Genomic DNA, 15,570 nt, shown 5'->3' on the forward strand with positions numbered 1-15,570 from the left:
AAATTTGGGGTGTCGCCGCCCCCATAGTGTAATGATAACGTAATGAAATTTGGGATATCGCCGCCCCCATAGTGTGATGATAACGTAATGAAATTTGGGGTGTCGCCGTCCCCATAGTGTAATGATAACGTAATGAAATTTGGGGGGTCGCCGCCCCCATAGTGTAATGATAACATAATGAAATTTGGGGAGTCGCCGCCCCCATAGTGTAATGATAACGTAATGAAATTTGGGAGGTCGCCGCCCCCATAGTGTAATGAAAATTGGGTAGTCGCCGCCCCCATAGTGTAATGATAACATAATGAATATTGGGGAGTCGCCGCCCCCATAGTTTAATGATAACATAATGAAATTTGAGGGGTCGCCGCCCCCATAGTGTAATGATAACATAATGAAATTTGGGGGGTTGCCGCCCCCATAGTGTAATGATAACAAAATTTGGGATATTTGATCCCTAGTTAAAACGAAAGATGGATTGAATTTTATTGAATTATGAAATGATTACAATGAATTAAAAACAAACATTCAACGATAAAACTTTTTCAAATGAAAAGCATTCCATGGCTTGGCAAATTTTTCTCCGGTGATTCGACGAAGGAAATAAGACCCTTTGGATGCTGGTCTATCAATAATGAATGGTCCTTCCCAATTCTCTGACAGCTTCCCAGATTCAATGAGCTTCTGTTTGCGGCTAAGTACCCAATCTTCTGGTTCGAAACTCTTGAGGCAAAGCTTTCTATCATATTTGCGTTTCATGGCTGCCTGATATTTTATTAGACATTGTAAAGCTTCTTCTCGAGTTTTATCAATTGAGTCTGCCACCAAAGTTAGAGCAACGTCATTGTTTCCAGTTTGTACTGCTTCTGTCCTTGTAGTTGGTGCAATTAATTCTGTCGGGAGGACAGCATCCATGCCATAAGCTAGATTGAAAGGGGAAAGATTGGTAGAATGCTTTGGAGTTGTGCGATAAGCCCAAAGCACTGCTGGCAACTCTTTAACCCAATTTCCTTTTGCTTCATTAAGCTTCTTCTTCAAAGTCGAGAGAATCGTCTTATTGGTTGCTTCTGCTTGTCCATTTGCTTGTGGATAATATGGAGCGGAGAAATTATGCTGAATTTTTAGCGAGGCGCAAAATTTGTGAATTTCTTCCGCATCAAATTGTTTACCGTTGTCAGAGACGATGTTAGATGGAATTCCAAAGCGACAAACGATGTCTTTCCATAAGAAACGTCGTATTATCCGTTCTTTGAGATGTTGACAAGCGGTTGAGCTTCTACCCATTTAGTGAAATAATCGGTCGCAAACCAATAAGAATCGCATTACACTTCCGGGAGCCTTTGGTAGGGTCCCATGATATCCAAGCCCCATTTCGCAAAAGGCCAAGGGCTTAGAATTGGGTGGAGTTCCGTTGCGGGAAGTTTGCCCATATTTGCATGTTTTTGACATGGTATGCATTTTTGGGCAAATTCCGCTGAGTGTCTTTGCATGCTAGGCCACCAGTATCCTTGAGTCATGGCTTTATGTGCAAGACTACGTCCCCCAGAATGGTTTCCACAAAGTCCGGAGTGTATTTCTTCGAGAACTAGATGACCTTGATCTTTGGAAAGACATCTGAAAAGAGGACTGAAATTATTTGCTTTCCTATAAAGTAGGAGATTTCCCTTAGAATTTGGAATTATGACAAATTTCCAGGCATCTCTCTTAATTTTGTAGGAAAGCGACAAATCCTCAGGTAGAGTTCCATGTTGCAGAAATTCTAAATAAGTAGGTCTCCAATCATCTGGTGAAGAATCACCGTCGATAGATTGGAGATCCAAATGTGGTACTTCTGGAGAATTATCTGCTTCGTGGGACTCATCTTCCATATCAACATTGACTTGGTCGGCATCATGTGTGAGTGGTGAATCACTCTCAACACGATGATCAGCCAAACCTTGATGGTCGGCTAAATCTTCTTGAGCTGCTTCCTCTGAGTGAGATTCTGAACTTGTGCCGGCCGATTGAGCTAGCTCTTCTCTCTTTCTTTTCCTTGTTACGACATTGACTTGCTCGAATTGAAATTCGATATGTCGCCCGAAATAGCATAGATGAGCAATGTATAAGTTTTGAACATGTTCTTCTATAACGATTATGCTTGGAAAAGGTTGGAAATCAATATAGATTTTTCTTTCATTGTTAACATCAACTCGGCGCAGAGATAGGCTAAGGCATCGGCGTGACGATTATCATTCTTGAGGCGGGTGAACAACAATGGATTTGAAATGAATGGATAGCTCATGCATTTTTTGGACATATGCAGCCATCCTATCATTTCGAGCAACAAAAGATCCGCCAAATTGATTCGCAACAAGCTTTGAGTCAGTGAATAACTCAATCTTTGTCGCCCCCAGGTCAAGTGCCGTTCGCATTGCATAAAGAACCGCTTCATATTCAGCTTCATTGTTTGATGCGCAAAATTCGAGGCAAACAGATTTTTCAATTTTCTCGCCATCAGGTCGGATCAAAACACAACCAAGGCCTGAACCTGATTTGTTCTTGGAACCGTCCGTGTGTATAGTCCATAAAGAAGGGTCGGCACTTGTGGATGGATCGGCCGATCCTTGTTTTGGATTAGGAGGAGGTTCAAAACCGCTTCTTCCATGGTCGGTATGTCATCGACGGAAAATCGCCATAAGTGATGCCATTCGTGGCCTTTCTCAGATGATCGGGCTTTGTAGATAATTTCGTAGGCACTCAAATATGTTTCCCATTCTGCTAATCGGCTCGAATCAGCATTTCAAAAACTTTTCTCAAAGGGTATTCATGTAGACATTGATGATGATACGCCCTTGAAAATAAGGCTTCAATCTTCGCGGCACTATGGACAAGTGAGAGAGCGATTTTCTCAATCTGTGAATACCTTGTTTCGAGCTCGTAAGTCTTACTTATGAAGAAAAATTGGTTGTTCATTTTCATCATCAATGAATAAGACTCGCACTCACAGCCTATTTCGATTTCGCCAAATAGATGCCAATTGTTTGTCCGGTGGTCGGACTAGCAAGAATTGGCGGCTGTACTAGGTATTCTTTCATTTTCTGAAAAGCTATGTCACACTCATCTGTCCATTTTGGGGATCCCTTAATGGCTTGGAAAAAGGGGTGGAGCCGATCTGAATATTTTGAGATAAATCTACCCAAAGCGGCTATCCTACCCGTAAAGTTCTTTGGATTTGCTTCTTGGTTTTTTGGCGAGGGCATTTCAAATTATTGCACGGATTTGATCAGGGTTAGCTTCAATGCCTCGTTTGGTCATAAGATATCCAAGAAATTTTCCCAATGCTAACCCAAATGCGCATTTTGATGGATTTAGACGCATTCGAATATGCATCACCGATCAAAATATTTTTGCAAGTGATGAAGGTGTGATGACTCTTCATGCGACTTGATGACCATATATCGCAATATAAGCTTCCATAAACTTGCCTAAGAAGTCTGAAAATGATGTATTAATGAATTTCTGATATGTTGTCGGTGCATTTTTTAGACCGAAAGGCATTACCTTATAGCAAAATAAGCCTTGGTCTATTATGAAAGTTGTAAGTTCTTGTTCATCTTCAGCTAAAGCAATTTGATAAAATCCCATTGAGGCATCCATAAAAGAAATTCTTTTAAACCCTGAAGTGGCATAAACCATTTCAGAAATACGAGGCAAGGGATACGGGTGAACAGGACATTTTTTATTGACATCAGTAAAATCAACATAGATTCTAAGTTTCCCATTTTTCTTAGGGACTGCTACTACATTTGATATCCATTTCGGATATAGTACAGGCCTAATAAAATTAACACTTAGAAGTTTGTCGATTTCTTCTTTCACTTTGAGCTTTCGATCGGGAGCCATTCGGCGAGGCTTCTGACGCACTGGCTTTTGTGTTTTGTCGATATCCAGCCTGTGACATGCAAGTGAAGGATCAATCCCAGGCATTTGTTCGATCGTCCACGCAAACACTGTGCAATTTTTCTTCAAAAGCTCAATGAGATTATCCTATTCTTTCTTGGAAATTTCCGCAGAAATAAAAGTGGTTTCTTCTTCCTTGTTGCCGATCTGTACTTCGAAGAGTCTGTCGATGGTCGGGGGGCCACCTAAACGCTGCTCCATAGCATTTACCCGGCCAATGGAATTCTGTAATTGCTACTTTTTCCCATCGACATTTAGGATGGTGTTACCCTTGACTTCCGAATCTTTATAATCTTCGAGTACAGACTCATGGCACTTCAAAGCTGCTATCTGATCACTTCGAACTTTGCATACCCTACCATCACACCGAACTTGATAGCCCGATGAAAAGTAGAAATGACGACTCCCATTGAGTGAATCCAATCTCTTCCCGAATGACATTGTAGGAAGAGTTACACCAAGAGAAGAAAATCAATTGTAACTTCCTTGTTCATTAATGTCACCGAAGAGAGCATCTACCAACCGATGTTCTTTTTTGTCCCATCGGGCCAATGATAGGATTTGGATCGAACTATCATTTTCTCGGGAGGTTGAGTCCTTTGTAACAACGCTTTGTAGATCACACTTGCCGAACTACCAGATCGATCATGATTTTCTCGCACACGATGAATTCCAACAAAAGCTTGTATTACAACGGCATCATAATGAGGATGGTGCACTCCTATCGTGTCATTGTCGGTCCAACATAGAGGTCCTTCCTCATAAGTTTCAAGCACCCATTCCGTGGAGAAAATCATATCCACTATAAACATAGTGGTGGCTGAGATCGATGATCTTGGAGTGATTGAAATTCTTCTTACCGGGTGTTAGACATTGAATTAACTCGCATGACCGACTTTGATTACATTGTGTCGTAACGACTAAAGCTTGTTTCGCTTTTACCAAGCACATAATCTCGAGCATACCCTTCTCGATCAAACCTTGGATTCTACCCCTTAGAGATCGGCATTGTTCAGTTTCATGACCAAAATCATCGTGAAATTTGCACCACAGGGATTTGTCACGTGTAGCCTTGGTATCTTCGGAGAGAGGATAAGGTGGAGATAAGATATTCTTTCCTTTAATCTTCTCATAGATAACAGCGTACTTCTCGTTGAGGGCGGTAAGCTTTAACTCTGGAAGTTTCTTTTGTTCTTTGTCGTTCCATTGTTGTGGCCTACCATCACTTTTGGACTTTTGATCGGTTGTTTGTTGAAACTTCGCTTTTTGACTCTGTTCCTGCGGCTTGCTTATTCGATCCCTATCTCTGTGAACTCGTGCCGATGCATCATCTTCAACTCGAATAAACTGTTGAGTTCGAGAGAAAAGTTCATAACGAGTTGTTGGGACATCTTTTACAATAGAGTTGTAAATGCCGTCCCTATCATAATTAATGCCTTCCTTGAAGGCATAAATGACAAGAATATCAGATGCATCTGGGATTTCAACAGCCACTTTTCGAAATCTCGCAACAAACTTACTGAGCTTTTCTTCTTTTTGTTGTTTAATACTGAATAGAGAATCAATATGGTTCGGTTCTTTCCAGTTGTGGATTTAAAATGCTCGCAAACTTGTAAGCCGATCGAGAAAATTGTGGATGGATCTTTCGAAGCATGTTAAACCATCTCATCGACTCAATTCCAATGAGTGTGGACGGAATAACTTGCAAAGAAGAGAATCGCCGAAAGTCCATAAGATCATCTTGTTTCGTAATTAACAAGATGCATCAAAGGATCTCCATCAATCTCATCATACTTTTCAATTCGCCGCTTGAAGTCCTTGTGATGAACGGTTGTTTGATTCGAGAGAGAAGGGAGAATCGATACCACTTTCTATAGCGAGATTTCAAATTTTGTTTTCGCGTGACTCCTTATCATTAACAGCCTTTCAAGATCATCTCATGGAGACGCTGCTCAGAAAAAATGGAACATTCTCGACGATGGTCCCGACCGAACTGTGGACGTTTTGGCCAAGATTTCTTCGGAGGAGGGGGAGTGAGTTCCCGTCGACCCGTCCATGCAGGTGAAGGTGACCGAGCCAGTAGAGGAGTTCGGTTCCTTCGTCTCCTATGGTGAACATCGGAGAATACTGACGGAGTCCGGATCGGCACTACCATTTTCTTGACCTGTTGCAAGTGAGTCTCCATCTCCATGGCTACCATTGTCAACATACTTTGGTCGACAATGAGCTCTTGGATTCGGACTACAACTTGAGCGACTTTGTTGTGGAACTGAACCGCTTGGTGAATAGTGTCATTGTCGAGATCGGCGATACTCTTTATTCGCGGCGAGGACTTATATGGCTTTGCCTACCCCTTCTATAGCTTGGGGTAGGAACTTCATTGGTTTTTCGTTGGTTGGGTATTCTATCTTGCCGATCTATATGAATATTTTGCCGATCTCCCTTAGTACGGTTCAAATCGGTAAAACCGGTTTTCGTCATGAGATCTTTTGTGAGTTGGTGATCCCCGACAGGTGGTCGCATCAAGGTCGGCAGAGGAGTTTGTGGATTAAACTACGATTACACCGAAAGTGTAGGCTTTCGGCGCTGCACATTTTGTTTCTGTGAAGCCTTTTAAGTTTAACTTCGCCGCGGTTTCTCTTAGTCGCGGGAGTTTGTACTTTCGGAGTCTTTGAGAGATGCTTCAGATGTTCAAACGATCCCAAACACTTTTTGCCGTGGAGCCCGAATCATCTTCGGCGAAGCCGACGGTATTTCTTCTTGATTGTTATTCTTGCTCTCCAATTGTCGGAGACGACGGTCTACCTGAGTTGATGGATCTGGTACGTGAATACCCACTCTCTCAGTCGCAGATGGCCGAGGACCATCGGACTTGGAAAATGAATTCGCAGCAGAAGGTGAATGCTGAACTTGTGCGGTAAAAGGGATACTTTCACCGTTGTTTGTTTTTCGAGAAGCCATTGACGTAACTTTTGTTTTGTGGTTGAGGGTAGGAGCACAGACGGCGCCAAATATGTTTCAGCAAGATTTGCCAAAACACACCAGTTGAGGGTTGTGAGTAATGTTTTTTGGAGATGGTGAAGGAGATGGTGATTGGGGAAAGATGAGACTGGACTTCGGTTTTGAAGTTGCCTACGTACCCAAAGATATTGCTTGGGATCAAGTCTCGATTACGTAGTTCTGGAAAAATGACAAAGGTTGGATTTTATAGGTAGCATTGGTGATAGTTACTTCCTCGTTCTCCAATATTCCAATCGTGGGAAGAAGTTGGAGAACCGGGCAGAGAACTGGCCCAATCATGGGATGAAGTTGGAGAGCTGGGGGACAAACCGTCGGCCGTGGAATGAAGTTAGAATGGCGGGAGAATCGGCTTCGTGGGATGAAGTTGGAGAATCGGCGAGAGAACTGTCGGTTCGTGGATTGAAGTTGAGAACCGCGGGACATCTGTCACCGGTGGAATGAAATTGGTTTCACCGGGCGGAGAACTGTCGACTCGTGGATTGAAGTTGGAGAATCAAGCGGGAGAACCGCCGCCGTGGATTGAAGTTGAGAACGGGCGGAGAACCGCCGGCCGTGGGATGAAGTTGAGAATCAAGCGGAGAACCGTCGGTTCGTGGATTGAAGTTGAGAATCTGGGCGGGAGAACTGCCGCCTCGTGGATTGAAGTTGAGAACCGGGAGAACCGTCACCGTGGAATGTAGGCTTTGAGCATGGGCTTTTTCATAGATAAGCTCTGAGCATGGGCTCTGAGCGTGGGCTTGTTTATAGTTGGGCTCTGAGCGTGGGCTTGTTTATAGTTAAGTTCTGAGCGTGGGCTTGTTTATAGTTGGGCTCTGAGCATGGGCTTGTATTGAATTGGGCTTATATTGGGCCACATTTGTGTGGGCCGGAACAGTATGTAAATTAGAATATTAATATATTACATTTGTTTGAATGGATTGTGTAACATGTTTAAGATTAATAAACACTTCAATACGCTAGTTGTGTTCTTCGTTCAATTCGATTTTTGCTGTTTTTCCATGTTGCGAATAAATATATTCGAAGAGGTATTGAACCGTCTGTAATATAGTCAATATAATTATTAGTGCATATGCCACAAACTAATTTACCCAAAAAAATATGTAATATGTTGATGAAGTTTACTTTTGTGCTGCTGGTTGTGTAATTATCTCGTCGAGCATTTATATGTGATTGAGTTACTTTGCTGGATTTATATGAGTGTACTACCTGTAAGATATAAAAATATTATATCATGGTGTACAACATAGTTGGTATTCTACATTGGAGAATAAAATATCTTAAAAAAATGCAAGAAGAAAAACTTTTTTTTATCATTGTCTTCAATATGATCGAGCGAATCCATTCGTTTTTTTTTTTTTTTTTTTTTTTTTTTTTTTGTTCGACTTAAATAAACAGGTAGCTTGGACAGAAAAAGAAATTGTTGCTAGTTAACAAATGTCATTTTGGTTTTTATATTTAGAAATGATTACATTGAGAAACAATTAGAAAAAATATATTGGACACTGTTAATATTTTGTTCTATAGATCTATTTAGTCGGGAATAATATGTGGAGTGAATTGAATGTGTAAATAAAAACTTTCAGGAAAATGTTTATGTGGCAAGATTACCATTTAAAAGCTTTCAATATAATGTAGATCTTATTTCATGTGTATGGAGATTGAATGATTCAAATGATGGAGTGATAATTTGTTCAAATCATCTGTATGGAGGCGACAAAATGAAGAAATTATGGATGTTACTCGCATTGCTGAATTACATCTGTTTTAGACTGGCATTAGTCGCATAGTCCTTTGATCAATTCTTGCCTTGGTTATTGGCAGCCAATCTGAAAATGTTATTAGCACCCAACTCCACACGCAGTACTTTGGAAGGTTTCAAGCTTCCACCTGATTAATACAATGCAATGGAATGTTGGTTCTTTGAGAGTCAAGTGGCAACAACTTTAATTTTTGGAATTGCTCCACTACTATTTTAGGATATATAGATTAGTGACCTTAGTCTATTTTACTCAAATACTCTTTGAATACTTATATACTGAGTCCATATTAATAATTTTTGCTTAAAGAATATGCATGTTAAGCGACTCATACTTCAATTAGCTAGTTAGGCTACTCAACTCCCTCAATGTGTTGCAAGTGCAACAGTTGGAAAATAGACTTCAATGAGGGCAAAATACAAACTGGTGTATTGGAAACAATGCTAGTGTTCTTCATAAAAAAAATGATAAATATTATACGTCCAATACTTACCTCATTTCCTTTTATAATTGATAAATATTTTATTGTAGAATTATGGCAACACTGGTTGCAGTGTTAATTCTCTATGAGTTTAGCAGTAGTGAACTTCTTATTGCAATCCTCAATAGAAGATCCCGTTAACTGAAGTTAAAGGAAAATCAAAAGTGAAATAAATGTTAGATACAAAAATTACCATGAAGGCAATAGAAGTCTGATTGGAACAGAAAACATACTGAAGCACTAATGACCAAATCCTGAGTGCACATACAATGGGATCACAACTATCCAACAACGGGGACAAAGGCAAGATGTGAAAAAACTCAGAACCCATTTAAAGCTGCAGACACACAAATAGAAAAGATAAGACATTAGTAGATGAACAAAGGGACAATGAAATACGTACTCATATATGCTTTCGCAATGGGTAAACTATTCAATGCTACCACACCTTGGTGAATGGTGAATATTTGGACCAAGCATCAACTTAATTGGACGATTTGAAGTACTGGATCAAAATCTATATTAAAGGACAATGGCTTTCTTTTCCTGCCCATCTAAAAGACTTTCACAGATTGAACAGTGAGAATTACTTAAAGTAAATTTTTGGTTTAGAGTTCTCAACGGTTATGGCCTTATTATATGAATGTGCCTTTTCACAATTAAGACTTCAGACACCTCCTAGTACCCCAGGTTTTAAACACACAACAGTAGTTTGCAGGGTGCACATAAGTTTGATTACCAAAAAAAAAAAAAAAAAAAAAGGGTGCACATAACTGTATAGGCCACAAACAGATGTATATATTTTGATAAAGGACCCATCTAATGGTAACACCCTTTTGTTTTCGTGACCAAAACCTAACCCATACAATGTTTCTGACATACACTACAAGCCTACACTATTGCTACCATTTTAAAAAGCATTCTTAACATGTATCACAAACTTGCAACCAAAATACTTATCCTATCAAAGGTAACTTAGATTTCTAGTCCACTAAGGACAAAGGCTTATACTGGACTGGTATTAAAAGTAAAGGAGTTCATCGGATTAAGGTTACAAATTAATAATATTTAAAATCACTAGTCTCCACATTCAGGGTGCACTATCAGTTCCATCTCTGCAAGCATCTATGAACTCCTTTACATCTCCTTCAAAGATTGTATACTTCCAAAGTCTACTGCTAGCTCTGCGCAGCCAACAATTCTGCCTCTGCGAAGGTATTGGCCTTCATCTTCTTTATGCAAGCTCCTAGAAACCTTCCCTCATAATCCCTGCCAACCACCGCTAACGTAGCATGAGTGCCATCATTCACAAAAACAGCATCAAAGTTCTCTTTAACCCAACCAGAAGGTGGACTAATCCAGGAAGTATCTTTGGCCCTAATTTCAGTTGGTTCCACACGAAGAGTTGTTAAACTTCAACTTATTTCTAGCTTGCCATATAACATTCAACATAGCAATGAAGTAACCAATTGATGCCTCTATCCTTTGTTTCCTTGCCATGAATGCCAAATGAAATCCATCGGTTCCTCCAAAATCCTTCAACAGTGCCAGTGAGATTGGTAGATTAAAGTTGTGCAATGAGTTCGACACCGTACCTTGATCAACAGCTACTCCTGCAGCACCATTGCCTCCAAGTGACTCTAATGATTCAGCAGCAACATGGCTATTTTTGGAATCTTCTGTGACAGGGTTTGATACAAAATAATTTCTTGACTTTGTCCATCTTCTGGAGAATGGATCATATGATTCTTTACCAGCTTTAAAACTTGGGTTAACTGTCTTCTTTTCAGAGTGTAAGGGCGGAAGTTTTGATCTAGAACGAAATGTCTGACACATCTTTAAAACCTTTAAAACCTAGTGCTTATCCTGGATGCCCTTGCTGATCTTGTGACTCGGCGTGATCTATGAGCGTGGGTTCATTGGCACCTACCAAGACTGGTGCGAGGCTTTCTCCACATATCCAAGAACATACGATCTCATCCATGCCACCGGTGTATTCAGTATCTATCAGGATAGCTAAGTAATAACTACAAAATTTGAATTAGTAGACAATGCTTTCTTTTGTGTAGAAAAATGTATGTTGTTGTATTGTCTTGTTTTTATGTGTGAGAGCTTCGTATCCTTGTGCAATGCAGGTGTGACATTACACACATACTATTGGAGATGGATAGGATATTGAGACCAGAAGGGACAATGATATTCAGAGACACAGTAGGAATTCTTGTGAAGATCGAGAGCATAATAGACAGAATGAGATAGAAGAGTCAGATTATGGATCATGAGAGTGGACCATTTAACCTTGAGAAAATTTTAGTTGCTGTTAAAACTTCTTGGACCGGTGAAAAGTATCTGAAAGCAGTATCCTTTAAAAGGTAGAAGACACAATTAAAACACAAACCACTAAAAGACAAACTTAAATTACCTAAACTTATGCGTATTTAGCCTGACGCTGAAAGACGGTAACGCGCATACCTATAGGATGTGTGAACGCGGGGAGAGTTTGTCTATGGGATGCTAAAAATTAAAAATAGTAATAAACACAAATAAATTACAAATTTCAAATTAATGGTTGGAAAGAATGTAGGAGGAAGAACGAAATACCAAAAAAATTAAAACTTAGAATAGAACAGTAACACGGAATAACGACATCAATAAAATTAAGACAATGGCAAAGCAAATGTGGGTGTTCTAGGTAATAAATCAACCAACGTGTGAAACACAGCAAAACAGTAAAAACAAAATAAGAACAAATAGAATAACGTAACATATAGAATCATGTAAAATGGAAACGAATCACGTTAATGGTTTGATGATCTAGGAGAAAAGAAATTAGGAAAAGTATAAGGAAAAGTGAAATTAGAAACTAAGAAAAAAACCAGAGAGAGAAATTAACAACTTACCTCTTCCATTGATGTTGCACGGACAGAGAGATTAATCAGAGAGAGAAACCAAAAAGGGAGAAGTACTGCCCCAGAAAGGGAGAAAACGTTTCTGTCACATATCAATCGTTTGACCACCGCTTTCTCTCATTAAAGTTTTAAAGGCTCTGATCTTCCAGCTTACTTTTCATATCAGATGTATTTGGTAAATCCCCGACGAGAACATTTTCTTCAGACTTATGGACTTTTGATTTTTGACCATCACTGGTGCTTCTTTTGCGTTTCATTCCACCTTTGGAAGGTTTTTCCATAAGTTCATCATCCACATGTGCCTCATAATTCAAATTTGAAGAGGGTGTTTAATTTTTAGTAAACTAAACGATGAAGCCTAAAACTGTTGTTTAACCTAGCATTAGCAATAGTTTTATAAAATTGGATGGATTCATACCGCTTTTGTTTGTGGAACATCCCTTCTTAGCCAGGGAACAAACAGCTTCCTGATCTAAAGCAAAAAGGCTCTCCCACCCTGCTAACTTCTCTACCTTAGTAGATGGAGTTGATTCCATAAAACAGCTTGCATGATGCCATGCCACCCCCCTTGCACCTTGTCCTTCTGGCTTGGTTGATATGAACCTTAAAAAAACCAATAACCGTACCCATCCCAAAAGAATGGTTAAGAAGACAATGAAATATATGGATACTTATATATGAAACCTCTTAAGGTCTACTAAACCTTCATTTCAGAGTTTCTGAGTACAGTTAGTGTCTATCATATCAGGACACTAAACCTTATTACAATTAACCTATACTAAAGTGAATCCTTTTCAATTTTAAGGTAACCTAAGTTTCTGCAGAAGTAGGTCCTTTTTCATCTGTGACTTTCTAAGATCAGCACTAATTATGGTTTTTTTATTGTCGGGGAAAATATGACTTACCCCTCCCTTCATAATTTTCTGACTGCATCTCCTGCAAGTAGCACGAAGAGTATGTGAAACCTCGATACCACCTACATTAGCAGCAACAGTGGTAATGCTTGAGGAAGAGACACCAACCTCTATATACTTCCTTATCATTTCTTGATCTTCCCATCGAAGTGAGTATATGCCTTCAACATCATCAAGGCTGAGATTATAATACAGGGCAATGCAAAGTCAATTACATAAAGGACAATCAGCATGGAATCCCATTTATTCATTTTATTTTTAAATAGAGATTCCTACTTAATTGGAAATCACTGTAAATTTTAATTACGATTTGATCTAGTCTGTGAAAATGATGTGATCATTAAGAAAACATGACGAATCAATCTTTAATGAAAAATATAAAATAGAAAAATGGCCAGAGTTGAAGGAAAAAGTTTGTTACATGCACTGGCCCATCGAACTTTGAGGACTGAACCATTTAACCAAAACGAAGTAACTCTTTAGTAATGCGATTATTGCAAGTTCTGCATAATGCCCTCGGTGACTTTGCATAGTCTGCTTTCCATGGATTTCCACGGTTTCCAGGAGTCCCCATGTTCTACTTCTACACACACTCCCTCAAAACTTATTGGATCGGTGAAAAGTATCTCAAAGCAATATCCTTTAAAAGGTAGAAGACACAGTTAAAACACAAACCACTAAAAGAAAGAATATTAGAAAGCGAAAATGAAAGAAAGTATTACCTTTGATTCTAAAAATGTAAAACAGGGTTTAAATTTATGTTTGTTGGTTGCAAAGAGTTTGATTTGATATCAGGGTTTTAATTGGGAATATCAGGAACAGAGAAGGCGAACGAATGGTTTAATTTGTTTTTAATTGGGAAACCGCGAAACGGTGTATCTGTTGTTTTATGAAGACGTTGAGTTTTATAGTCCGGAAAATGCTTTAAATTACGGAATTATGGGAATACCGGAACTAATACGTAATGACTAATTTACCCTTCGAACATGATCTGTAAAAAAATTCGTGGGTGAAACTTTTGGGTTGGGCGTGGGCTTGTTTATAGTTGGGCTCTGAGCGTGGGCTTGTTTATAGTTAAGTTCTGAGCGTGGGCTTGTTTATAGTTGGGCTCTGAGCATGGGCTTGTATTGAATTGGGCTTATATTGGACCACCTTTGTGTGGGCCGGAACAGTATGTAAATTAGAATATTAATATATTACATTTGTTTGAATGGATTGTGTAACATGTTTAAGATTAATAAACACTTCAATACGCTAGTTGTGTTCTTCGTTCAATTCGATTTTTGCTGTTTTTCCATGTTGCGAATAAATATATTCGAAGAGGTATTGAACCGTCTGTAATATAGTCAATATAATTATTAGTGCATATGCCACAAACTAATTTACCCAAAAAAATATGTAATATGTTGATGAAGTTTACTTTTGTGCTGCTGGTTGTGTAATTATCTCGTCGAGCATTTATATGTGATTGAGTTACTTTGCTGGATTTATATGAGTGTACTACCTGTAAGATATAAAAATATTATATCATGGTGTACAACATAGTTGGTATTCTACATTGGAGAATAAAATATCTTAAAAATATGCAAGAAGAAAAACTTTTTTTTATCATTGTCTTCAATATGATCGAGCGAATCCATTCGTTTTTTTTTTTTTTTTTTTTTTTTTTTCGACTTAAATAAACAGGTAGCTTGGACAGAAAAAGAAATTGTTGCTAGTTAACAAATGTCATTTTGGTTTTTATATTTAGAAATGATTACATTGAGAAACAATTAGAAAAAATATATTGGACACTGTTAATATTTTGTTCTATAGATCTATTTAGTCGGGAATAATATGTGGAGTGAATTGAATGTGTAAATAAAAACTTTCAGGAAAATGTTTATGTGGCAAGATTACCATTTAAAAGCTTTCAATATAATGTAGATCTTATTTCATGTGTATGGAGATTGAATGATTCAAATGATGGAGTGATAATTTGTTCAAATCATCTGTATGGAGGCGACAAAATGAAGAAATTATGGATGTTACTCGCATTGCTGAATTACATCTGTTTTAGACTGGCATTAGTCGCATAGTCCTTTGATCAATTCTTGCCTTGGTTATTGGCCGCCAATCTGAAAATGTTATTAGCACCCAACTCCACACGCAGTACTTTGGAAGGTTTCAAGCTTCCACCTGATTAATACAATGCAATGGAATGTTGGTTCTTTGAGAGTCAAGTGGCAACAACTTTAATTTTTGGAATTGCTCCACTACTATTTTAGGATATATAGATTAGTGACCTTAGTCTATTTTACTCAAATACTCTTTGAATACTTATATACTGAGTCCATATTAATAATTTTTGCTTAAAGAATATGCATGTTAAGCGACTCATACTTCAATTAGCTAGTTAGGCTACTCAACTCCCTCAATGTGTTGCAAGTGTAACAGTTGGAAAATAGACTTCAATGAGGGCAAAATACAAACTGGTGTATTGGAAACAATGCTAGTGTTCTTCATAAAAAAAATGATAAATATTATACGTCCAATACTTACCTCATTTCCTT

The 15,570-nt window shown here is 38.7% G+C and overlaps 1 protein-coding gene across 4 annotated transcripts; it reads right to left on the bottom strand.

Moving 5' to 3' along the window:
- Positions 1 to 9,975: 9,975 nt before the first annotated feature.
- LOC147502192 (uncharacterized) lies at positions 9,976 to 13,901 on the bottom strand. 4 transcript variants are annotated; one of them, XR_015221614.1, is made up of 6 exons: positions 13,741 to 13,901; positions 13,440 to 13,658; positions 13,127 to 13,196; positions 13,010 to 13,040; positions 12,523 to 12,707; positions 9,976 to 12,366 (listed from the first exon to the last, which is right to left on the bottom strand). XR_015221614.1 is itself a non-coding variant. In XM_086607127.1 (5 exons), the coding sequence occupies exons 2-5, from the start codon at positions 13,547 to 13,549 to the stop codon at positions 12,613 to 12,615; spliced, it is 306 nt and encodes a 101-aa protein (XP_086463253.1). In that variant the 5' UTR covers positions 13,550 to 13,658; positions 13,741 to 13,901; the 3' UTR covers positions 9,976 to 12,612. The 4 variants fall into 4 exon arrangements, 1 of the variants encoding a protein (XP_086463253.1); XR_015221613.1 differs by having other exon boundaries at positions 9,976 to 12,406; XR_015221615.1 differs by having other exon boundaries at positions 9,976 to 11,199; positions 12,096 to 12,707; positions 13,010 to 13,196.
- Positions 13,902 to 15,570: the final 1,669 nt, after the last annotated feature.

The sequence above is a fragment of the Coptis chinensis genome, chromosome 4, assembly GCF_015680905.1.
Source record: "Coptis chinensis isolate HL-2020 chromosome 4, ASM1568090v1, whole genome shotgun sequence".
NCBI lineage: Eukaryota > Viridiplantae > Streptophyta > Magnoliopsida > Ranunculales > Ranunculaceae > Coptis > Coptis chinensis.

What these genes read in the sequence shown, in the direction of transcription:
- LOC147502192 (XM_086607127.1), bottom strand. Translation starts at nt 13,549, where the DNA reads ATGCAAAGTCACCGAGGGCATTATGCAGAACTTGCAATAATCGCATTA. An exon ending in AGTTCGATGGGCCAGTGCAT is followed by an intron (nt 13,197 to 13,439) that starts GTAACAAACTTT and finishes TTATAATCTCAG; the next exon opens with CCTTGATGATGTTGAAGGCA. An exon ending in TGATAAGGAAGTATATAGAG is followed by an intron (nt 13,041 to 13,126) that starts GTTGGTGTCTCT and finishes TGCTACTTGCAG; the next exon opens with GAGATGCAGTCAGAAAATTA.